General features: G+C 44.5%; 1 protein-coding gene across 1 annotated transcript in view; it reads right to left on the bottom strand.

Moving 5' to 3' along the window:
• PEPD (peptidase D) overlaps positions 1–25,269 on the bottom strand; it is a 1,156,120-nt gene that overhangs the window by 972,585 nt on the left and 158,266 nt on the right. The window contains exon 3 of the mRNA XM_069639310.1: positions 16,420–16,547. Coding sequence (XP_069495411.1) covers positions 16,420–16,547 — 128 coding nt within the window. The remainder of the gene's footprint in view (positions 1–16,419; positions 16,548–25,269) is intronic.

Raw genomic sequence — 25,269 nt, 5'->3', positions numbered from 1 at the left:
AACAGCTCTGGGCACAGATTCCAGCATCAAACCAAATGCATGCTACACAAGCCCAGGCATTATCTGCCTGTTCTAACATTCTTCATGCCTCGTGACATCACTGCTTGTGAACTACACTATTGGACTTATTCGCCCAGCTCACCAATCAGACACAGAATAACCGCCTCAGAAAGTACCCAAAGCCTATCTTGATGCTGTTGAGCTGCACGAAAAAGACTGAATAGGTATTTGAAATGGTCTTGTGCCTCTCGTCCACATCTAAGACATTTTCTGTATTCAGGACAAAGCTATTGAACGGATTCCCTCTCTACCCCAGTCTTCAAGATCCAGCGTGTCCTTTCACTAGAAAATGTGCTCTCTCCAATCCGTGTAGGATGTTATTCTTTTTATTAGTTGAGTGCATCATTTTGTTCAAGTTAAAATGGTGATATTTTTGGAGTCACTGTACTAATGTTGTTTGGTTTGCTACTGTTACCAGCTCACATTCCCTTCTGAAGAGTAGAACCTGCCGTTGGTCTATGCTACCTTAAGAAGTGAAGGGGATATACCATTCAGGTAGTGCCTAGTTCACCTTTATGACAGGCATCAGTATCACTGAAGTAGTAGTGTGGGTTCAAGAAGTTATTTTAACTGCTATTCATCCTGGAAGGCCTGCAGAGCAACAGGCATTTGATGACAAGAGCAACATCGCAATAGAATTTGCTTGGCCTGCTGAGGATTATGGGTATGAAACATTTCTGACACTACTCAGACCTAGCACAAAGGCAACATGTATTCAAAAATCTCCAATGCTTCTTGGGCAACCTACATACTTTCCAAGTTTTCAGAATTCCATTGGGCAAAGCTATGGTAAGTGAGATCTCTCCTATAAAATCATGGTTTCAGTGAGCACTTGTATAATCTTACCCAACTAGATTGGGGGAGGTAGGGGAGGTTTTGCAAAGAGTACAAAATAATGGTGTGTATGCAGATTCACGATAGTTCCTTAAACTGCCCATAATATTATGGTGAGGATTTTAACATTTTCTTTTTAAAATTAAGTCTTATGGTTATGTAAATATCCCAGTGACTGTTTTATTTCTAAAATTCACAGATGAGCATACATCACTTACCACTGAACCCCGTTAACTCGTATTGTATGCCTGAGCAGGAACATATTCGTTGGGGGCGAGGGACAAATTAGCCACTTTCACAATCCAAGTCAAATGTATATTTGTTTGTATTAAATGGCAGCATTTATCGAAACAATCTAGGAAACTTCGGTTTCATTTCTGTGATCCGCTGCAGAGGGTTTTGCAATATAATCATGTATTCTGTGCTTAGAGCCTGTAGCATCCCCTCGTTCTTGTTGAACTGTTAACTGTGATTTGCAGAGGTGGAACCCATCGTTACAGGAGAAAGCACTCATCTGTTATGCTTGTGGGCTGAGCTGCTAACTTAAAAGGCAAATCTATGGCAGGGGCTCTTTAAAGAACCTCAATGAGGCTTTTATTTGTTTCATTTTATGTAGGCTTGAGGGACGAAGAGAAGGCAAAACAACGATAAACTAGATTCAGTTCCCAATCATGTAGCTTCCTATGATGGAGCTACAACCAAGTCGCCGATTTGAAGTTTGCAGTCAAATGATGTGTTAGGTATTCAGAAATCACCTTGCATTGGCAAATTGGGGTACCTTTTAGGCAAGTAGAAAGATTTCGAATTTAGATCATACATTATTTTGTAATCCAGACTTCTTCAGATCAGGCTGCAATGACATTGGCGCTCTTTCTCGTGCTAGTGCCCTGTGGGTACCAATGATCCCAAAATATGAGTGCAAAGTCAATGGGTGAAAAAAAAAAAAAGACGACAACTCCTGCGTCCATTGTTTCCTTTTTACTGGGCATATTTTTACTCCCTTTTTCGGTTGGAAGTATTGGCCTGCTTTTAGGGAATACAATGGCTGGTCATGAGTAAGTGCTGTCATTGCTCTGTTGTAATGGTAACGTAATGTAGATGGTAAGCAGTGGCACATGAGTTTTGAACATCATAATCTTTGGTGCAGAAATGATGATGCAATTATTCTCCCAACATGTAAATTATGAGAGGCATGTTCTCCTGGCCCCTGAATAATGTAATTCTAGTGACAACTCTTTTTTTGCATTATTTCTAGCACCCTGTGGTTGGTTGTCATTATTCCATATGGCAAAATTCCTAAGAACTGTATTTCTTGCTAGCCGTATTAGCTATAACCACCATTGCAACACAGCATAAATGCTAGTTCCTAACTGGAAGGGATGTCATGGGATATTATACATACTATTGAGTTTGGTGGATTCAACGTAATTTGTTGCAGTTAACAGATCCAGGAGGGATTTAGCGTTCTGATGAAGATCCAAAAAATCATTTTTAAAAGGGTTGAAACAGGAGTGTTGCTGCTTTACAGATGTAGTGTCTTCATTGAATAGCCTTTGTTTGATACAAATATTTATGGAGTTTTAACTGGTGTCCATTGGTGCTAGGCGTTATGCATCAATTCTTTCCGGGCCCATAGGAGACCAATTATTTAGGCACAACACTCACCCCTTCTTCCCCCCCAGATTCTATATAAACTGAAAGCTTTTTTGCACAGTTCCGGAATTCTTTTCAAATTGCAAAATAAAATGCCAAATTATGATGTAACAATGTTTCCATTAATGACAAATGGAATACAAAATAAAACATGGCAAAATAATAGTTCAGTTAGACTGAATGAAAGTGCTTGTTTATGACATTTTGAGCTAAATTAGAGCAGTCCTTTATAAGTAGTGTCAGTAATATTTGAATACTCCTTCATTTACACACCAAGCATATGATATTGCAATGATGCTCACTTATAATGTTACCACTGCTTAAGGAGAGGATGAGCAAGACATATGTCTACCCAAAATTCTTAAAAGGGAAATTAATTGGTTTTGTCAGGCTCCACCTAAAGGGATGCTGGCCAAGAGCACATGGGCACAGCTTTGAGGAAATACAGCGGACGACGTGCAACACGTCTGCAATTAAGTGCATTTCCAGCAGAGCCCAACTTTAGCAGTAGCCCTCAATCCTCCGCTCAACCCATTTTTTTTGGTTGTAGCTTAGTAGGGCTCAAGTCAGGAGTACATGCGGATGGGCAGAGTGCACCCACTTTTTTCAGAGGGTGGACTCAGTACCCCCCCAGCTAAAATGATACATTGAATGTCCTCTTTGAATTTATGAATTAAACGCGACCTCGGGGATGGAACCGCAGTGGTCAGGTTTGCAGGCCGGACACTTCACCACTGCAATATAACCTGATGGAAAATAACTCACAGCTAAAGGTGAAATGTCTAATTTCGGTACTGCATGTTGCAGGGAAAACAGTTGTATTGATTCTTGGAGTATAAAACATGCACACCTTGAATATCCTCTCTTGGTTTTTTGTTTGCGTTGATTTTATGAAAGGCAAAGGTCATTCGTCCTGTGCAATTTGGGTGGTTATGCAAAGCCAATTTAATTAAATGTGCATATTTTACCTTGATATGCTAATTTCTTGTGACGTCACACCCCATTGCGTTTGTTGAGGAGTCACCCCACTTTAATATTTAGGACTTGACCCCTGTAGCTTAGGAGCATTCTTTGTGGTGGCAGGCCTTGGTTAGCTGTCAAGTGACCTGCTTGCCAACTTGTCCGGAATGTTTATTCTCATGGAAGAATACAGGTACTCGTGGCATTCATTTTCCCAGAATAAAAAATGACATACATATTTAGTTGAAAGTCAAAAGCCAGAGGAAACACTTGGCAGGCAACAGCGTCCAAAGAAGTAGCACGTACGAAAACCATTTCAAGAGAAAATGCATGTAAAATAACTCGAGGCTCGGAAACGCTCCTCCGCTCTGTCAGGATGGCCGTGCAAGGGGGGGATACAAAGCCATGCCTTGGTAGGAGTCACAGGAGCACAGACAAGACAAGTTAGATTGATGAAGAGGTCCTATAACACATTGGCCGGTGTCACACGAAACTGCCATCCATCAGGTGATCACAGTGTTTAATAAAAGCTCTGACCGTAAATCCGGAGCTTGAGGGAAGCATAGATCAGGTGTGAAAGCCTGGCCCATCATAACAAATAAAATGTATGGGATAAATTAATGGTACAGAGCAACGTATAGAAAGAAGTACGTGGATTTCATATGTTATCTATAAAATGGCAAGTTACACTTTTTACACTTAAAGGGAAGCAAGGAGAAAATTAAGGGGGTAATCAATGTAGCCATTACGGATTTCTTTTTTGAAGTGTAAACTAGTTGAAGGAAGACATTGCTTATACATTAAGTGGAAGAAGACATACCTGGGGAGTTTGGGCATCTGCATTACACCAGGAGCGGGTGAAGGTTGTAATTAAGCCACTCCCTTTCAGAAGGCTGCTCAGAACAGTGGCACCCCATCAACTGCACATAGTTTGGGATCTTTGAGTTTGCCCCATCGTGCATGGGGGGCGCTTTGGGCAGAGGGGGCTGGTAGTAGAGGTTGGCAAAATGACCGAAATACTCCCAGTGTAGAAACTGTATAATTCTGAGCAAAATCTCCCCACATTGCCAATTTCACACACAAAGAGCACATTTGGATTGCCGTCATTTTCCAAACTAAAATGTCTTTTTTTTTTAGTGGCTTTAACTGAGATTTTCACAACTAAGGGCCAGAAAAACATATGGGCACCCCAATTGGCTCACATTACAGCCAAACATTTGAAATGTAATGCAGAAAAATGAAATTTCTGTTGGAAAAGGAAATTTGACACAAAGTGGTGAACTGTGAAAAACATCTGCTCACTGGCAGAGCGAAATTGGGGTGAATTTCACTGGTTTTTACTTCATCAGCAGTCATTTCACCCACATCTACCTGGTATGTGTTGGGAATAGCCACAGTGATTAGCATTGCCACTGGCTGGCAATGGATGGGGAAAAAGTCAAACGACACCCATACAAGATGCCCCTCTCTCTCGCTCCTCTCATTGCATTCCTTCCTAACTGTGGTCCTATGGCAATAGCTTTGGGTTATAGCACGCCCTCGCACCGCAATAGTAAAAAACAGGGTTCGAAACGGAGGGGAGCTGGGAGCTATTTAGCTCCCGCTTCCAGTATAGAATAGCCTGGTTAGCTTAAAAATAACAGGTACCAGAAGCTACGTTTGGCTCCCCAGGCCAATTGATGCCTTAAAAAAAATGCATATGTGACATTAACTTGAGAATGCTAATAAATAAGAAATAGGGCACATATAGTACATTGAAAGATCATGCATCATACATAACGAACAAAAGGTTAAAGTGTACAATTGATGTGGCCGTTAGATTTGCGGTGCGCTGGCTACTTGCTCCTGGTTCCCCAGTGGTAGCTCCCATCTGCTCGGTGATGCCCGACACCCAGCACCCAGGAGCTTGAATCCCGGGGAAGGCCCATTGAGACATACAGGCTAGATAAGTCGAGCACCATTATACTGAGGGCCATTTCATGGAGTAATCTGAACACCTATTATTGGAGTTCTTACAAAGAGTAGTAGCCTGCCATGAAAAGCTAAATGTGAACAACATAGAAAAAGTCTAGCAGCCTTATCAAAAAATATGTTCCATAACAATGAAGTGCATTCACAGCAGCACAAGGGTGGGGGTCCAAACTAAATGATTAATTGTGGTAGAAGGCCATTTGGCGTGGGTGTGAAAGCCCTAGCGTTTTTGAATTTTACTACGAATTTATGAAACTCTTGTTTCTGAAAGGAGGCCTGCCAAATAGATCCCCCTTTTAAAAAAGCTAATTGACAAAAACATACTTCATCCATGGACCTCTGCTGCACTAGACTCCTGACATCTGCAACTCCTGCTCTTCAGGGCAGGTTTAATGGTCACATTTGAAGTCCTTACAGCTTCTGGTGCACCAAGTCTCTGCACGCAGGTGTAACCTTTGAATCTAAGTGATTTGCCCGCTTTACTACAGCGGGCAAAACGTTTGCATGAGAAAGGTGCGAACTACCAAAGGTTTGCACCTTTCTCATGCAAACACACATACATACTCACACCCACAGCACACCCATAACACCCCCCCACCAACACCCCAACATAAACAAACCGCACTTACCTTCATCTTCACACTGGGCTCCTGCAGCGCCAGTTCCCTTTCACTTCCGTGATCGGGAACCAGCGCCACAGGATCATTTTCTTTTTTTTTTTTATTTTATTTTTTTTTTTTTAAACGGAAGGCTGCGGGGGTGTCCCCCGCAACCCCCGCTCACTATACCATAAAGTATAGTGAGCATGCGGAGGTCGCCCCCGTTTCTTTTTTTTTTACAATGATACCACCAAAGGTTCGAACCTTTGGTGGTAGAATTTTTAGAATTTCTGGTCATTGCGACCATTTGTTTTAGGTAAAATCGTCCTAAGCCTAAACTTTTACCCTCTGCACCTCTGATCTAAAATATAATACAGGCCTGCCTAATCAGTCTGGTGGCGGGGTAATCTCTAAAATAAGCAATGCCGGATTAGGATATGGTGGCTGATAAGAGCATACACTTATTAAAGCTACAGCAATTTGATATCATGCATGTGTCAACCATGTGAGCACATTACCAGTTATATCAGGGCAATTTGGAATCTCACTGGCGAGCCTGGCTGTTGCCACTGCGGCCAGTGAGACAATAGCAAGGATGCTGCCTCTACTGACTTCCAGGGAACAAGGGTAACACTTCCACTCAAGGTCCAGGACCTGAGAGTAGATCTCCCGAGATCCGTGGATTCAAAGACAGCACAGACATAACAAATCCACCCTCACACCAGTGTGCTTTACAAAGAGGTCCTTTGAAATCCGTAGGCCTCTGAAAGGGGTGGAGTTAGAGTAACCAGAGAGGGAAGGTGGGCTTGAGAAAGGATTCCATCAGCTTGTCATTTGTCAGGGCTCTCTCTTCCGATCTCCTATATTGCCTAAAGTACAAGGCATGATGCTACAAGGCAAGGACCACTTGTTACCACAACAGGGATTTGACCCCTTACAGCAGGCTTGCTGTGGGCCAATCCTCTGACATTCTGCCTTTAGAAGGAAAGGGGTCTCCCACTCTTTTCTGGATTGTACTTTAAATATAATTTGGAATTGTGTGTGATCCCATGATTTATCTTGCTCTAAATGCATTTTGAAACATTTAAAAATGTTCATCGACTCTCTGATTGAATGGTGCAAACGTTTTTATGAGAAAAATGTGCTTGAACACAAGGCCACAAGGAGGGTTCTGGCGTGTCACATATATTCTTGAGTTTGGGACCACCTGGTTCACTCCTTCTCGTTGCATTAGCCAATGCCATATCAAACATTAAGCTAAAAGTGGTGACTAAACCCCTTAAGGATAGAGTTGACCAAGATTTGCCCAATGATGAGCCCTACCTAGTTGATACATATCCTTGCTTTACTAGTATAGTCTTTTGCTCTACCTAGCTATATGTCCGATAGACCTTGGAAGGGTCTGCTAAGAGTATCTGAGAGCATTCTACAGAGGGTGTGGAGAGCTGTGGTTGGTTGCATTTACTGGATATCACCACTCACAGTCTAAATATGGCCGTGTTCCTCTTACACAAGGACTTAAACACCCACTATGTGCCATGATGCCATCCTTGTCAGTGCAGAGTGATCTCTGGGTAGACAAATGATGGTTAATGAACAGATGGTTCTCAATTTTGTACCCCTCTTGCCCTCCATCCCTTCTCACTCCCCTCCCCCTTTTTCTTGTCTCCAAATTATCATGATCTACATTTTGTTAAATTATGCATATTTTGAAGGTGCACTGAAATCAGCTGAGACATGCCTCAACCTGTGGTTTACATCACATTGCATCATTACAAATTCGTCTGAGCCCAGTTTCTTGAAAGGTAGTAAGGGCATTACATGTCTGGTTAAAGTAAACTAGACCTCATGTGATGCCTGGCCTTTAATTGCATATGGGATACATTACTCACCGTAATCGTATTTCTGATGCTTGTATCTGCTTAGATTCACATGCTGTGCATAGGCCGACATCTAGTGGAAGCTGCAGAGTATTACAGTTTGTTTTTCGAAACTCGAAAATGGGCGTCGACACAGGCGTGCCAGTAATACTATCCCTAGTGTGACGTCCACTGTACCCAAGATCCCTCACGCGTCTAGGATCCTCAGATTGTATTTTTTCTGACATGAGGAAGCATGAGGAGTAGCGTGAGTACAGATAATCCAAGCAGATAGACAGAAAGGTAAGACTACAAGCAATCATGCGCCTTCTCTCGGAGGGGAGGAAGGGTGGGTCGCATGTGAATCTAAGCAGATACAAGCATCAGAAATACGAGTACGGTGAGTAATGTATCCCTTCTGAGGCTTGTGGAATCTGCTTAGATCACATGCTGTGCATAGATTAGCGAGCAGTACCAGAAGAAGGAGGTGGGATGTGAGAAGGGTCATGAGCAAACAGGTGTCTTAGAACCGCTTGTCCCACTTGTGTATCTGTCTTGGAATGAGTGTCAATGCAGTAATGCTGAGTAAAAGTGTGAATAGAGCTCCAAGTAGCTGCTTTGCAAATGGTGTCGAGGGGAACATTTGCAATGAAAGCCAGAGTGGCCCCAATGCCTCTAGTAGAATGGGCCCTTGGCGTAAAAGGCAGAGTTTTTTCAGAAAGAGAGTAACACAGCTGTATACAGTTGATAATCCACTTCGAGATCGCGCCTTTAGAGACGCGATCCCCCTCTCTGCCTGTAGCTACGGAGACAAACAGTTGATCTGTTTTCCTTAGCGGTCTGGTTTGATTTACATAGTAGAGGACCGCCCTACGCACATCAAGGATGTGTAGTTTCACCTCAGCTGAGCTTTGCGGGTTCTGGAAGAAAGCCGGAAGCTCGATGGACTGGTTTACATGGAACTTAGATATAAATTTAGGTGAGAACCTAGGGTGTGTGCGTAAAACCAGTTTGTCTTTGTGGATAGTAAAGAAAGGATCCTGCACTGACAGAGCCTGAATTTCACTGACCCTTCTTATAGAGGTAATGGCTCCTAAGAAGGCCGTTTTATAAGTCAGGTGTTTGAGACTACTTTTATGCATGGGTTCGAAAGGGGGGCCCATGAGCTTAGCTAGCACCACATTGAGGTCCCATCCTGGCGGTGGGTTCGAAATAGGAGGGTGAAGTCTCTTTACTCCTTCCATGAAGGCTTTAACTACTGGTACTTTCCACCACGATACTTTGTTATGGGATGTGGTGTAAGCCGAGAGGGCTGCCAGGTGTACCTTCAGAGAGTTAAAAACCAACCCTGCGTCCAGCAGGTGGAGCATGTATGTTACAACGTTGGAAGGAGTGCAATCAACTGGGTTGATTTGTTTATTCTGGCACCAAATAACGAATCTCTTCCACTTGTCAAAGTAACAGTGCCTTGTGTTTGGTTTCCTGGATTCTTTTAGGATGTCCATACACCTCTGTGGTAAATTGAGATGCCCAAACTCTATGACCTCAGGAGCCATGCTGCCAGGTTCATTGAGTTGGGTTCCTGGTGCACTATTTGACCTTGTTGCTGGGACAGTAGGTTGTACCAGGCTGGGAGTTTGATGGGCTCGCACACCGCCATCCTGCGTAGGTGTGGAAACCATGGTTGTCTCGCCCACATGGGAGCAACTAGGATGAGCGTCATAGATTCCTTGTTCATCTTGTACACCACCTTCCTGATGAGAGGAGTTGGTGGAAAAGCGTACGCAAACATCCCTGACCAGTTCATCCACAGGGCGTTCCCTTGGGAGTCTGGCTGGGGGAACCTGGATGCAAATCCTGGGCATCGTTTGTTTTCGCTTGTGGCGAATAGGTCTATAGTGGGGAAACCCCACTGAGAGAAGAGATCTTCTACGATATCTCTGTGAAGGACCCATTCGTGTTCTTCTGGGAGGGAGTCTCTGCTTAGGGCATCCGCTAGGGAATTGAGCTCCCCTGGAACATGTTGTGATGACAGGAAGATGTTCCGTCTGAGTGCCCATATCCAGATTTTCTGGGCAAGCTTGGACAGATTTGGCGAACGAGTCCCTCCTTGTTTGTTCAGATAGAACATGGCTGTCGTGCTGTCCGTCCGGATCTGCACCGACAAGTTTAGCAGATGGGGCTCGAACGCCCGAAGTGCTCGGAATACTGCCAGAAGCTCTAGCAGGTTGATGTGGTTCTTGGCTACTGAGTGAGACCAGAGACCCTGAGCTTTGTGGTGGAGATGGTGAGCTCCCCACCCAGTCAGGCATGCATCTGTAGTCACCACTGCCTGTACTTCGGGATCGTAAAAGGGTTTTCCCCTTGCGAGATTCTCTCTTGTCCACCAGTGTAAGCTCTGTACGAGTGTTGGCGAAACGACCACTAGATCGTCCCACTGACCACTTGCCTGAGACCACTGTTTCGCCAACCATTCCTGCATGGGACGCATGCGCAGACGCGCGTGGGGGACCAGGTAAATGCATGACGCCATCATGCCCAGTAACCGCATTGCTTTTCGTACCGTTATTTGTTGACCTGACTGATAATGTGGAATTTGCAGTAGTATATTCCGAATTCTCTCTTCCGAAGGGAAGGTCAACCCTTTCTGAGTATCTAGGATTGCTCCTAGGAACTGTTTTGAGGTGCTTGGCACCAGACTTGACTTCTTTTCGTTGATAGAGAAGCCTAATTCGTGGAGGAGGTCGATAGTCCTCTGAATGTTTGACCTGCAAATTCCTGGGGTTTCCCCCGTTATGAGCCAGTCGTCCAGATAAGGGTACACTGGGATTGCCTCCCTGCGTAGGTGTGCAGCTGCCACCGCCAGTACCTTGGTGAATACCCTTGGTGCTGAAGCTATCCCGAAGGGCAGTACCTTGAATTGGTAGTGGCGACTGTCCACCTTGAAGCGCAAGTATTTTCTGTGCGCTGGGAGCATGGAAATATGAAAATAAGCATCTTTCATATCCAAGGTTGCCATGTAATCCCCCTTTTTTAGGAGGGGGATTACCTCTTGTAGCGTGGTCATACGGAATTTTTGGGGCTTGACATACTTGTTGGCAGGCCGTAAGTCCAATACTGGGCGCATTGTCAAATCTTTCTTTGGCACAAGGAAGTAAGTTGAATAGATACCCTTGTTTACCTGGTGTCCTGGGACGAGTTCTATCGCGTCCTTTTCTAGCAGAATGGCGATCTCCTCGAGAAGGATCTTCTGATGTTCTAAGGAGTGTATTCTTTGTCGTGGAGGGTGGTTCTGGGGACGCTGCAGTAATTCTATACAATATCCTGTGGACACTGTTGACAGCACCCATCTGTCTGAGGTGATCCCTTCCCAAGCCTGGGTGAAGTTGGAAATGCGTCCCCCTACTGGGGTTGCGTGAGAAGGGACCCTGAACTGAGCATCACTGCTTTGGTGGAGGCGTGCCACCTCCCTTGTTGGGGCTGCCTCTGCCTCTTCCACGACCTCTCTTGTTACCCCTGCCGTAACTTTGGGTAGACTGCTGGTTGTTGTTCCATTGTGTACCCTGTCCTTGGGCATAGTTGCCTCTTTGTGAATTTTGGCCGCGTGGGCGATGAAAATTACTGTTCCCCCTCTGGTTAGGGGGTTTGTTGGTAAGCTGGCCAAGGGATTTGAGAGTCTCGTATTCGTCCTTGGCATTCTTAAGTGCGTCTTCGACCGCTTTCCCAAACAATAGATCGGGTTCCACCGGCTTGTCTATTAATGAAGCCTGGGTTTCTGTCTTGAACCCCGACTGCCGTAACCACGCATGTCTCTTGATAACAGTACCTTCCGCTATCAATCTCCCTGCGTTGTCCGCGGCGTCGAAAGTTGCTTTTAATATGCAACCAGACACGGCTCTCCCTTCTGCCGAGATCCGAGCCAACTGGCCCTTTAACGGTTCAGGAGCAGAGGCTATGAGCGCCGCGACCTCTTCCCATTGATGGCAGTTGTAATTTGCCAACAGGGTGGTGGAGTTTGCAATCCTTGCTTGGTAGGCGGACGTTGAGGCTACCTTCCTGCCAAACCTATACAGTTTTTTGCTCTCCTTGTCGGGAGGAGCTTCTGACGACGATAAGGGTGTCCCAGCCCTCTTCCGAGTGTTGGTAACCACTAGGGAGTCTGGTTTAAGATGTCCTCTTATATAAAGAGGGTCAGACTGGGCTGCCCGAAAAAGTTTTTCGACTCTGGGGTGGACGGCTCTGGTGAGGTTAGGATTCACCAGGGATGGATCTATTCTACGTTGGATGGATTTAAGGATAGGGATGGTCTGAGCGACCGGCCTCCTCTCTCCCACCAACTCTTCTGCGAAGTCCCTTTCCTCCTGTACACCGTGGGTGTCGATGTGAAAATGTTCTGCTGCGCGAGCGAGAACTTCATTAAGGAGGGGCTGGTTATCAACTGGCGAGTCGGTAACTGGGGCTTCGCTCTCTACCGGGGAATCTACTCTGTAAATTTCCTGCTCATCTTCTACCTCCTCCAGGTCCTCATCATCCGCATAGTATTCAGTCCCGGTTTGTTCCTCCATAATGTTAAACTCCTGGTCCCCTTCAGGGAAAGGCTGTCCTTGGTATCTGGGGTGTGGAGTAGAGTATGGAGTAGAGTAAGGCTGCACCTCGAAGGGTTCAGGTCTTTCGAACCGGGCCTTTTTACTTAGGGGGATAGGATCAGAGGAGCCTGAGGGTGTGGCCCCTTGAGGGTCATACGAAAGGAAATGTTCTGGGTTTTTGTCATAAAAATCAGCTAAGGAAGACATCCTTGACATGACCCTGTCTATGTCTTCACTGGACCATTCTTTGGAACAGGGTATGACTTTAGTAGGCAACTTAGAGGACTTATCAAGGGTACCCTTGCTGGATGTTGATGTCCCAGTAGATTTGTGTTTGTCTGTCTGCTTAGGAGTGGAAGGCTGTGCTTTCCGCTGTTTCCCCCCCTCCCCGTGCGTGGAAAAATGTTTTCCCTGCCCCTTGGAGGCCCCAGAGACTTTCGACGCCTGGCGTCGAGGGTCGGGAGAGGTATCTGTGTGTTTCGAGCGTGGGGCCTCGCTGGTGTTAACTGCGGCCTCGGTCTCCTGGAGCGCGGCCTGGGGGTGGAAGTCGTCTTCGTCTTCCGACGATCGAACTTCCGTTAATCTAGGGAGCGAGGCACTCTTGGCAAGAGTGGATGATTGCCTTGCGTCATGAGGCGATCTCGATCGAGAGCGCCCAGAGGACACCGAGTCGGACCGTTCTATCTGTGCCTCTTTCCGAAAAGTCGACGTCGTCGAGGTTCGGTTGGACTTAGTGTGCTTAGTGTGTGTAGGGTGTGTAGCGCTTGCGTCGCCGGGGGTCTTCCCCATAGCCGCCCTGCCGGACAACCTTCCGAGGTCGGGGACCTGCGCTCGGCAGTCTTTCGACGCCGTAATGCCCTCGCCGTCCGAAAGTACGGCGTCGCTGCCATCGCTGAAGGCGCCCTCCGCTGCCATGGCCGCTTGCCTGGCGTGGTGGGCCCAATGCTTTGTCGAACGGTCCTTAAGTGTCTTAGGCTTAAACCTACTACACGCTCTGCAGTTCGCTTCGGGGTGGTCCCTCGGCAAGCAAAGATTGCACGTGGCGTGCCTGTCGACCCAAGGGTATTTGCGGTTGCACTTGGGGCAGAATTGGAAAGGGGTACCCTCCATACGCACCTTGAGGCAGCGGGCTGGTAAGTGTTGGAAATATATAAGGTGTACCTATATACCAAGAGTGAAGAGTATGTACCACCCCCCCTCTCCCTACTTGCAGGGCCGAGGCCAGCGGCCTACTAGGCCCGGGCTGAGGCCAGCGGCCTTCCGAGGCCCAGATCCGTCGTGCAGCAGCCGACGGTCGATGTCTTCTCCAGCCGTCGTCGAGTGTCGAGGGTCGACGTTGGGGTGGGGAAGGATGTCAATAAATAATTTTAGACTTCAATAATTAGCAAAAGTAAGGCTAAGGCCAGGGGACTCCGCAAGATGCTTCCGACCAGTATGGCGGAAAAAAACAATCTGAGGATCCTAGACGCGTGAGGGATCTTGGGTACAGTGGACGTCACACTAGGGATAGTATTACTGGCACGCCTGTGTCGACGCCCATTTTCGAGTTTCGAAAAACAAACTGTAATACTCCGCAGCTTCCACTAGATGTCGGCCTATGCACAGCATGTGATCTAAGCAGATTCCACAAGCCTCAGAAATATATATATATATATATATTTAAATCAAAAATAATCCTTTGATTTGACACATGAATGATTGTACCTGAACAAATTAATATTTCTTTGATCATGGATTAATTTCTGACTGTATGAACTCTTTAGCAGACTTTCTGAATGTTTCAAGTTTAGGTAAACTCTGTTCTCTTAACATGGTATAACAATATACCACAAGAATAGTTGCTTGTAGGTACAGATTAGGTCGGGCATAAGACAAACTATGATCCTCCCTAATTGTGTTGGTCTTCCTATGTACCCAGTCTGTTAATTGTCATGAGGGCGGATTTCTTATAGTCAAATGTATTTTCTGTTCACATTTCCACTGTTTGACAAATGTACAAAGAATGTGTATATGGATTTGGGTATGATTGATTCACTCAGTGGATGGATTGTGGGACTAGAGATTGGTAAATAGTGATGAATTAGCCATGTATTATTAAAATGTACTGTAAAGGTGTGCTAGGATGGGTTAATGCAAAAAAGGATGCATCCAAGGAACCACAGCCCTTTATGGATTCACCAGCCTAAGACACAGTCTCAGGGTTATAGCACTCGACTTCCTTTAATGCTCAACTTCAGCCTTTTCATAGAGTAAACCATAGCATAGATATTCTCTCCCTCTGGCCTCGGGTACTCTTATTGGCTAATGGTAGCATCTTTAGCCACGCTCCAGCCAGAAAGTATTTCTTCAAAACTTGCTTAGGGTACAACTTTGATATGACAGGCTTATGGGGATCTCTTTCTTGTCCTATAGCGTCGCCCGCTGCAAATGCAGCCTTCAGAAGGTTTCCTCTGGTCCTGGTCTCAGTTATTGTTGGAGATAAAAGTCTTCTGTATGTTTGCAGCTGTCTTCATTCCACTTACCTGATCCCAGACATTGTTGAGGTATAGCCCTCATCTAGCTTCAAACTTCCCCTCTTCCACTGGCCTAGTCTCACGCATTGAATCCTTCTGGCATCCCCCTACCTTGATGTTAGTAACATTATGCTGCATTTGCTGTGCCTAGCGACCAGCTGCATGTTTATATAGTGTTCCAGTTGTCCTTGATAGCTAATAAGACATCAGTATGTGGTCTTCAATTTTTCTCCTTCAGTCTTGTGAATGGCATGGCCCCGGATTCCTAGTAGCTTGCGCATGTGTTTGGTCTCCATCCCTGCTTTCTATCCCCGAGTACATGGGTCTGCGACTTTTGGCTCTTCGGATGTTTCAGACTTCAATTCCCATGGTATCTGGCTATTGAGTAGGGTGGTTAGGGATGATGGAAGTTAACATCTGAAGACCCAAACGTGGCAGAGCCCTGCCCTAGCAGATGGTACTCCATTCCTCCCACTTTGGAAGTGAAGCTAATGAATCCTTGTAGAGTGGTAGTAGAGCGCTGAAAGGCGATATGTGCAATTTTGGGGGGCAAAAAAAAATTACCTGGTTGGCCGCGTGGCTCAGTATATACGGTTTGTGCTTTCCCTCTTTCACATCGCGCTGCAATTTACATGAGGTAAGATTTCAATGTGTCCATCCAAGAGCTGACCATCAAGAAGGTCTGAGAATTCCCGGTGTGATTTGGATTACTTGGGCAAGCCCTCACTGCCCGCATGCCTTTCTTCAGCTGATTATGGAAATCATGTATGAGTGTTTGCTCTGCTTGTCTATGGGTTCTGGAGGAGTGGTCCATGAATACAACAATGAGATGGGATATTTGAATATGCCATGTTCGGTTGAGATGAAGGTTGGCCCAATGAAACCTGGGTGATGTGTAAGAGTAGAGCCCTAACCCTATTCCTTCCTCAAACTATAGTAAGACTGGGCATTGATCACTCCTGTGACTAAGCTGAAAGCTGGCCTTGGAAACATGGAGGGTATTTGGGGAAAACTCTATATATCACCTCCAGGGTAGCTCTTCTCATAGTTGGTGGGTATCCCCAGCCTGCAGAGCACCACAAGTGCACAAACCAGAGTCATACAACCCAATGTCCCAGCCAGTATATCTTGCGTTTCAACCAAAGAACACGGTCCCTTGTACACAATGCAACGGTCTGAAGAAAGATTTTGGAAAACATATTTGTTCAATATTCAAACCAAAGCACAGGTGGTGGGTTCATGAATTCCTCAAACTGGCCCATTATGTTAGAAAAATAATGCTTTCATCTATGTTCCTTTAAAATATATTTCAGCCATACAAGATTTCAATGAGCCATAGATTACAAACAGTAAACACTGCAAGTGAAAAATGGCAGCCTCTTACTTTCCCATCCAGACGGCATAGCTCTCAGGGAGTTTGGGAACAAAAAGGATCGATTTTCCAGTATCCACATCAATAGCGCCATAGCAGTCCGCTTCTGTTACTCCAAATGCCCAATGAAAGAAAGACTCCTACATAAGAAATCAAACACAGCAAGAGTCGGTCAGCCACATCGTCAATGTTCCAGCTTTAACAAAATAAGACACTTACTGTATCTTAACCTTATATTTTTACCTGCTGAACCAGTGGATTATTACACCTATATATATTTTACAAAACGTGCATAGTGAGAATAGGGTATTTCTTCATAGCTCATTGTTGGTTAAAGAGGCGATTTGCATGTTGCCTTGTACCAGAGGTGCACATTGCACCATTTAAATGCTGTGAGCCAGAAGGTCTTTTCGTCAGCAGAGTAAAATGGTGTCACCCTTACTTTTATATTCAGTGCTAGACCGACATTTCCATTCTTTCATTGGCACATTTATAGGTAGCTGTTAGGCAGAATCCCGTGCAGTTCCCTTAGGGACAACTACAGAAGATTAAGACTACGGGTATGAGCAATAAAATCCCCTTTGGTATCAGTCTGTACCACAAAGATTTAGTTGGTAGCTGTGACTAGGCAGTCAGACTTATCTCAAAAGGGAAATGAGCAGTATTCAGGGTTTTCACAATAGGACTACAGTACTATGGCACAAGGAAACACTGACCAAAGCTTTGAATTAAAAAGAAAATATATATTTATTTTACACACTTCTAGATCATCACATAAATCACAGTTATTAAAGCAAGTTAAAAATCAGTCAAGAAAGGTATACACAGTTCCCTAGTTAAATTGTAGACAAGTTTGAGCAAGAGTGAAAACTGAGCAAAACGACACAGTGAAAACCAAACACAAATGGCACTCTATCAATTTCTCACAAGGGAGGGAAAGAACAGGTTATACAGGAATATACTCTTAGGCACCTTAGCAACACTTCCCAATAAGATTGTGAACAAGTTTAGGCAAGGCAGTACTTTAGCATGTATAATACTTAGGTGAAAACCGAGCAAAATGGCACTTCACAGGTTTTGAAAGTGGGAAGGAAAAAGTGGTTATAAGAGTTAGGTGCACCAACACATTTCTAGGTGAGAAGCAATCTAGAGAAGGCAGTTGTAACAGATTTAGCCAGAGTCAATAGGCCTGTGCCAGAGTCAGTGTTACAGGGCAAAGTGCCCATAGCAAAATGTTCTTGTAGTTGGAGTCAAGTCTTTGTTAAACAATTCGAAAAGGTGGTTGCAGAAGGTGAAAGACAATGTTAGATGATAGCGGCGGCCAACCCAATAGGTAGGTAAAGGATTTAAAATACCTTTAGCGCTACCACACAAAAAGGGAGGCCTGGAGGAACAAAGTACCTTAAAACGAAGAAGAGGCTCCTGCGGTGGCTGTTGTTCCTGGCATTTCCGGAGATCCAGCAGAGGAAGAGACTCTCGTCGTGTAGAAAGGTTCGAGTTACTGCACTGCCCACGGATGAAACCAGCCACGGTGCTGCCAAACGAAATAAAAGGTAAGCTCCTTTAAATCGCTGTCCGGGTGGACAGGTGCCTGGCTATCCGGTCGATTCGACCAAGGCATGTCCTGGAAGGCGATTGGCAAACTGGTTGGCCCCACCAGCTCAAGGGAAGAAGGGTCTTGCAGATGAAGATCTTCTCTCGTCGTGTGGAGAAAAGTGGCGAGACGCTGCAGCAGGGCTTCACCGGTGGTTCAGTGGATGCAGATGTCTTTGGCTTCTCTCCTCTTCGGCTTCTTAGTTCCAGTGGCAACGTCTTGCTCTTTCAGTCCTCAGGACCCTGCTTTTAGGCAAAAAGATCCCCATTCATACAGCACAGCTGTCACTCAGACAGTGGAGTGGTCATCCTGGCGGGAGACCCTCCAGCCTATCAGGGCAGAGTGCGACATGGGTTGCTGAGGCAAACCTGTCCAGGGATCCTACTCCCCCCTCCCACACAATGGGTCCACCCCAGACTCAGTGGCGCCGAAAGGAGGGCTTCTTGGCAGAAGCCCACCATAAAAACGAACAAAGGATCCCCGACCTGGGTTAGGATCTTAGAGAAAGACACGAAAGAATGTATATAAAAGTTCTGGCAAATAAAACCTACCGGAGTAAAGTGAATATAAAAATAAACCGTCGGTATGTCAGAGGCTTCAGTAATTGTGGTAGCCTCGAACAATGGGAAAATCCCATAGGAAAATATCTGCGGTCGAATATTTTTGGTAGTAACCACTGCCACCAAGCCAGAAACTTTTGAGAGAGGGACTGTACGGTACCCTCTTGAAAATGAACATAAGGGAAAAACTATTAACCCTTTCCAGTACCTCCATAGTAAGATGGGTTGTACTGGTTTTGTTAATAAAGAGTGACTAGTAAAGTCAATGGGGACTTTACATGCCCTGGGAGACAGTAGTCAGTCAGTCCCAGGGTATGGAGTCTATGTTTGGGGGTCGCTACAACACCCCTGTGTCACTGCACGGAGGGTGCTGTGTAACACATGTGGATAGAGATGGTTCCTATGAGGGTGAGATAAACCCCATAGACATTAAAGACAAAAAATAGCCTAGAACACACATAGCAAATATGCCTAAGAGTGGGAAAAAGAGTCTCACTCTTAGCAGGAGAACAAAAAAAAACTTAAAATCCAGCAAAGCTGCTGGGGGACTCTATAGGTAAGGGAAATTAGCCACAGAATGAGAATTCTCCCCAACAGTGGCTTATTGGATGCCAAGAAGTGCGTTTTTTGACACGGGGGTTTTATTGCATGCAGGTTACTTCCTTTCTACTGACCGCAGCAGAAACCTTCTGACAGTAGGGGGATCATTTTGTAACAAGCTGTAATTGTAAGCAGCGTACTGCCAATCGTATCACTTGCGTGCTGTTGCGTCCCCCATTGAATGTAAAATTAAAACGTAAACACAGGCAAAATTGCCTTTACTCAGTTTGGCGAAAAAAAAAATAATAAAACGCTGCCTGCAAATTGCACTTTACAAATGGCATTTACAATGGCTTCCTATCTACTATTTCTTTAAGCAGGTGCTACAAATAGACAGGTTCGCAGTGAATTTATTGCTCGTGAAAAAGAAAAGCGGCCGCGAGGAGATCTAAGCTCCTATAATTCAGAAAAGAGATTAACCCGAAACTGAAGTCACTTCTGAGAATTATTTAAAAAAATTACACGAAACGGGTTTAGAAATCATTGGGCATATGTCCGGTTTTTAGAAAAGCCAAAGGCCGAAACACATTTAAACTCTAGCACATATTTGAAATAAGTAGGGGGGGTCTCTCTTGGCTACTTCTAAAGTAGACAGCTAATATAACAAGGTTAACCAACGCTAAAAAAATAACTAATCACATAACAGGAACTTGCAAGAATCCAAGTCGCAGAGTGACTCCCGTGAATACCCCAAGCTCTACGGTTCCATTGCTTTTACGTCTACATGAAAATCCCATCCAGATGTAAGAGCATGTGCACTTTGAAGCCAGGGAAGAATTCCCTTTCGTGCTCTGCCTTGAAATGTCTGTAAAATGTCGTGGGGTGTAAAATTAAGGCAAAAATGTCTAACACCTACGCCTTACTGTCAAACTCCCGGACATAGAAAATGAGCCTCTAAGCATCCACAGGACTGTAAAACAAATTGTTGTGTCCATCAACAGAATAGGCACCTTGTCTATAATGGGCGAGGGGGAGCGTCAACACACCCAAATCCTTGCCCATCATGCAGTAGCCACGCAGGCTCAGGAGCGCTCCCTCAGCTACTTGTGGCATTTTTCCTTTGACAGTTCGTACCACAGCCACGCATGTCCAATTGGCCATGCAAGGCTTGAGCGTTTTGCTTTCCCAACCTTGCATGGCTCATTGGAAATGCAGGCTGAGGTAAGGCATGTTTGTATGTGCGAAGCAGCACTCGTGCGTGCCCCAGAAATACAAACGGAGCTAGGCGCATCATCAGTGCTCCGGCTCCTGCTCACACGTACAAGCTGGAACCAGGAAGTGGCCTGCTTCCTGGTTACTGCTCATGCGCGGGCAGGAACCGGGAGAAGAAGTCAAGGCAGAGCTGAATCCAGACCAGAGTGCAGATAAGATTTGTTTTCATGTAAAATGTGTGTGGAGGAGTGAATGTATGGGTGAATGCTGCATGTGTGTGTGTTATGTGAATGTGTTTGTGGTGGGCTGGGGAGCGGGGCGCAGTTGGGCATCTATAATAGACGGCCATTAAAGAATTAGCATAATTCTTTGGTTGATAAAAGAAAGGATGATGTGATATTACGTGGCTAGTTTGGCATTTTGGGGCAGCTAGTCTAGACATTCCTATAATGTTGCATGACACGTTTTACAATATATTCATGATAAATCAAGTATGGTATGTCTTATTACTTGGTGAGACCCGCATTGTGGGACAGCCAGTCTAGCTATTTCTTACTGACTGTGGTGTATCAGGGGACCTCGGGTCAAAGTAATCATATGAAGAAAAACCAATCCAAAAAAAGGAGCATACACTAAGCAAGAAGTAATGCAAATATACTGGACCTAAACAGCTGGGAAGCATGGTTCAGACAGCCCTGTGGAACTGAACTGAATTAAATGAGCTGTTAACGACATCCACTGCGGCTAAACATTTTATGCACAAATTATAGAATTATCATACAACATTTTGGTTACATTTTCAGGACCAGTCACAGAAGCTGATTGGTGGAACTACGTCAGTTTCTTATAAGAATGTGCATGTTAAGCGACCCTGGTTGGGTGGATAATTTCTTGGCAAAAAAAGAAATCAATCACTTTAACAACGTCGTGATGTCACAAACCTTCCCACACCGCCCCTCAATTACATGATTGTGCTGATCAGTCAAAAAACTGGTTTGCCATTGTTTGGCATTGCCCAATATACAAATGGCTTGAGATGGCAAAGGGCGAGACATTCAGAATAAGTCTGCCCAATGATGTGCCACGCGGACATCAGTGAGGACACTGTTTGATGTTGCACTCTAGGGACACCAACATCTCTCTTCGCTGATTGGTTCCCTGTTGCGCATCCAATGGCCCCCTAGCTCCCTTCTCACGCCTTGCCATAAAAACCCATACCACATTGTGGCTGGATTTGAATGAACTGCATTTGATTTCTATTTCTCTGGCAATTCTCCTCATGCACTCAGGAACCTAGCTCACAGGCCTCAAATGTATTTGAGTGATTTCAATGGGGCTGCGTTCTCCTGAAAAACTTCTGCCATGCAACATTTCTACGCATCGTTTCTTCTGACTGTTCAAAAGTACATACTGCAGTCACAAAAAGCCTGCAGCTCTTTTATTATCAGCTATCTGCGAGAAGTACTTTCCAAAATGGGCCTCAACAAAAATGGCTCCTCTACTGTTCATATAATGCTCAAAAGCCCCCCTACCACATTACCCCCTAAGACCACAGCATACATATTTAATGGGCCATGCTTGGCCCTTCGGAATGTATTCTGAAGTGCTGCGGGCCTGAAAGTGCATAGGGGACGCTCCTGTGCCTCCCTGCACATTTGGATGCCCTGATATATCATAATGGGGGTGCTCTGGCTGCACCACACATTTGAAGGAAACAGAAACCTCTCTGCTTCTTGGTTCCGGTTTCGTGCTGTGCAGGAGCCAGGGGGAGGAGGGGGAAGGCCTTCATGACAGGAAGCGTGAGGACGAGCAGAGTCAGGACAACGACTGCAGGTATGCAAAAAGAAAAAGAAATGTAGGAGTATGCATGGGCTTTTGTCCAAGTGTGCATGTGAATGAGAAAGCGTATGCTGTATTAGTGTGCAAGCTGTATGAGCGCACAGAGTACTGAGGGTGTGTAAAGAAGTGTATGCTGTGTGTGCTTGCTTTTGTGCCTGGGCCTTTGGGAATCTGATTTCGAGAGGGGAGAAGATGATTTGTGCAGCAGCCAGTCTGGAAATATTTTCTTACTGAGATATTGAATTGTTTAATGAACATCACAAAAGTAAAACCAACATGATAACTATCGTTAGGTGGCTAGATTGGCCTACAATGCTGCAGCCTGTCTGGATAAGGAATGCCAACCCCTCCTGATCCTCCAATCTGACTGGATGGTCGCTTATGCCGTTTTATGGAAAACTGCATGAATGAAGTAGTCTACCTTGCTGCCTCCACTACCACCCTCTCATTCCTTCACTCATTCTCATTTCCATACGATTTGCTCGCTCACTCCACAAAAGGCATTAAACCGTGGGGTCCTTTTCGATAGCGACCTTAACCTCCATCATCTCATTAATGCTACCTCAGCCGCAGCTAGGATTACCTAGCTAAACATCAGGAAAATCCATCCCCTCGCTTATAACTACCAAACTCCTCATACCGACCCTAGTGATCAGCAGCCTGAACTACTGTGCCAGCCTTCTACTTGCCCCCCCTACTTCCCACTTGACAAAGTACTCAAGTTTGCCAAATGAACCCTACACAATCTTACCCGCTTCCACCAACTCCAAGCACTACCTCCATCACCAATGGCTTTCCATAAAAAACGGGTCCCTCTTTAAACATTTACTTTTTCATATAACTGTATAAGCTTGCTTCCCCCTACTTGGCTAACACCATCACCTGCTACTCTCCTCCCCACACCCTCTGCTTGAATACACTTCCCAGACACTTCATTTCATGAACACTCAGTAATTCATGCCCCCTTCCTCTCCCCACAGCAGTGGAACTCCTTTCCTTCTCGTGTTAAAAACACTACTAGTGTCCACGCTTTCAAAACTGTACTAACACTCCAATTACATAACCAACAGGGAGCACCTACCATGTCTTCACACATTCCTGTCCCTACCCGACTACTGGGCAACATACATATATATATATATATATATTTTTCAAATACGAACAGCTTCAAACAGAAACAATTCAGGCGAGCAGCACTCCACGAACAAAAGTGTTCCAATAATCCGAATAATCACGGAAATCCAACAGCAAACACTGCAGCATCGGTTGTGTGTAATATAACAGCCTTTATTTTGCGTGTGCAGCAGATAAAAAATAATCTCCCAGTGCAAATTTTGCTTAGCCAGACGGCAGCCTGACGCGTTTCACCACTAACCAGTGGCTTGTTCACAATCACTCATCAACCATAGAGTGTTTGTTTATATACCAAACACTCCCACCCCAGTGGAAGACATAAATAAGGTGACTTAAAATCTCAAAAATAGTGGCAATTAGCCACCTTAGCTTGGGCTACTGGTTCACATTGCTGAATGGTATAAGCATATGTTTAAATATCAAAAATGACTTTTCAGCCATAGCAAGACAAATACGAGTAAAGTTGGCATTTAAGGTGTTGGTGCTATTCATAATATATGGCACAAACCCCAAATGTAAGGGCAATACGAAAAACATCAAAACTCCCATATTGTTAACATAGTGTTGTCTTTCACATTGGATACATAGAGGCAGGGGTAACAAAATAAATCTGCCTAAGATGTACGCAGAGCAAAGAGGTGACTACTTATGCATCTTGCCATGTTTATGGAGTGCCTAAAAGCAAGATTAATATCTTCGCTGTATAAGTAGCGTTGAGACAATATAAAGTGCGTAGTGCTTCTGTATAAACAATGCATTCCTATGATATAGTATATTTATATGCAAACTATAGACATCTCTCTAAAATATTCCAATATAGTAAAGGAATTTTTTTCTTGTGTAATACGACACAGTAAAAACAAATATATCCTAACATCTACTCCTAGTGGTGACTTCAAGTAACTCCCTTGCCATTTGATGTTCCCATGTTTTTTTTTTTACTAAATAATATAGTGTTGTCTTTCGCATTGGGTACATGGAGGCAGGGGTAACAAAATAAATCTGCCAAAAATCTTAGCAGAGCAAGGAAGTGACTACTTATGCATCTCACCATCATTATGAAGTGCCTAGAAGCGAGAATAATATCTTCGCTAAATGAGTAGCGGTGAGACAATATAAAGTGCGTGGTGCTACTGTGCAAACAATGCATTCCTATGATACGGTAAATACATATAGAAGGATATAGAGAACATTCATGTCATATTGTAAAGTGCATAGTGCAAGCTATAGACATCTCTCTAAAAGTACTTCAATACAAAACAAAGGAATTCTTTTTCTTGTATAGTACAACACAATAAAAACAAATATATCCCAACATCTACTTTTAGTAGTAACTTCATGTTTTTTTTAACTTGATAATATCAAAAAATAGATATAAAAGAGAGAGAATGCTTTCGAGTGTCAAATGTGCATACTAGGTAATAAATGCCCAGATGTCAACTCTAAACTAGAAAAATGTAATCACACCATCTTCAACACATCTAATATCTTAGAATCGTGTTCAGATTACCACTGCTTGCTTGCCAGGCTAAGATAAATACATCAAAAACAGGCCTCCCTATGGGCATACCTGAGCCAAGTCTATTAAACAAATTGTTTTAGAGTCAAATTGAAAGTCACCATAAAAAGTGAAATAAAGAAGTGATAAGTAAAAAAGGAATAAAACATGAAACAATGCGCAATCCATTAAGCATATACAAATATGAAAAAGGGTCCTTTGAATGAATGAGCTGCCGGGGGTATTATCGTATTCAATATGATCTTTATGTCCCCAAAAAAGTGTAAAGCTCCTCATCGATGTTATGTCCCAACAGTGTTTTACTCTCGAAGTCTAAGATATATTTAGTCTCTTCTTGGCGGAGTGTTCTTTCATTGTCGCCTCCCCTGGGGCCTGGGATGACCTTATGAATGCCAAAAAACATAAGATAAGCTGGATCGGCATTATGCATTTCCGAAAAATGTTTAGCCATAGGGTAAGAGCAG

The sequence above is a fragment of the Ambystoma mexicanum genome, chromosome 1q, assembly GCF_040938575.1.
Source record: "Ambystoma mexicanum isolate Mex_15411 chromosome 1q, UKY_AmexF1_1, whole genome shotgun sequence".
Lineage (NCBI taxonomy): Eukaryota > Metazoa > Chordata > Amphibia > Caudata > Ambystomatidae > Ambystoma > Ambystoma mexicanum.
This window is presented reverse-complemented; position numbering and strand designations above follow the sequence as displayed.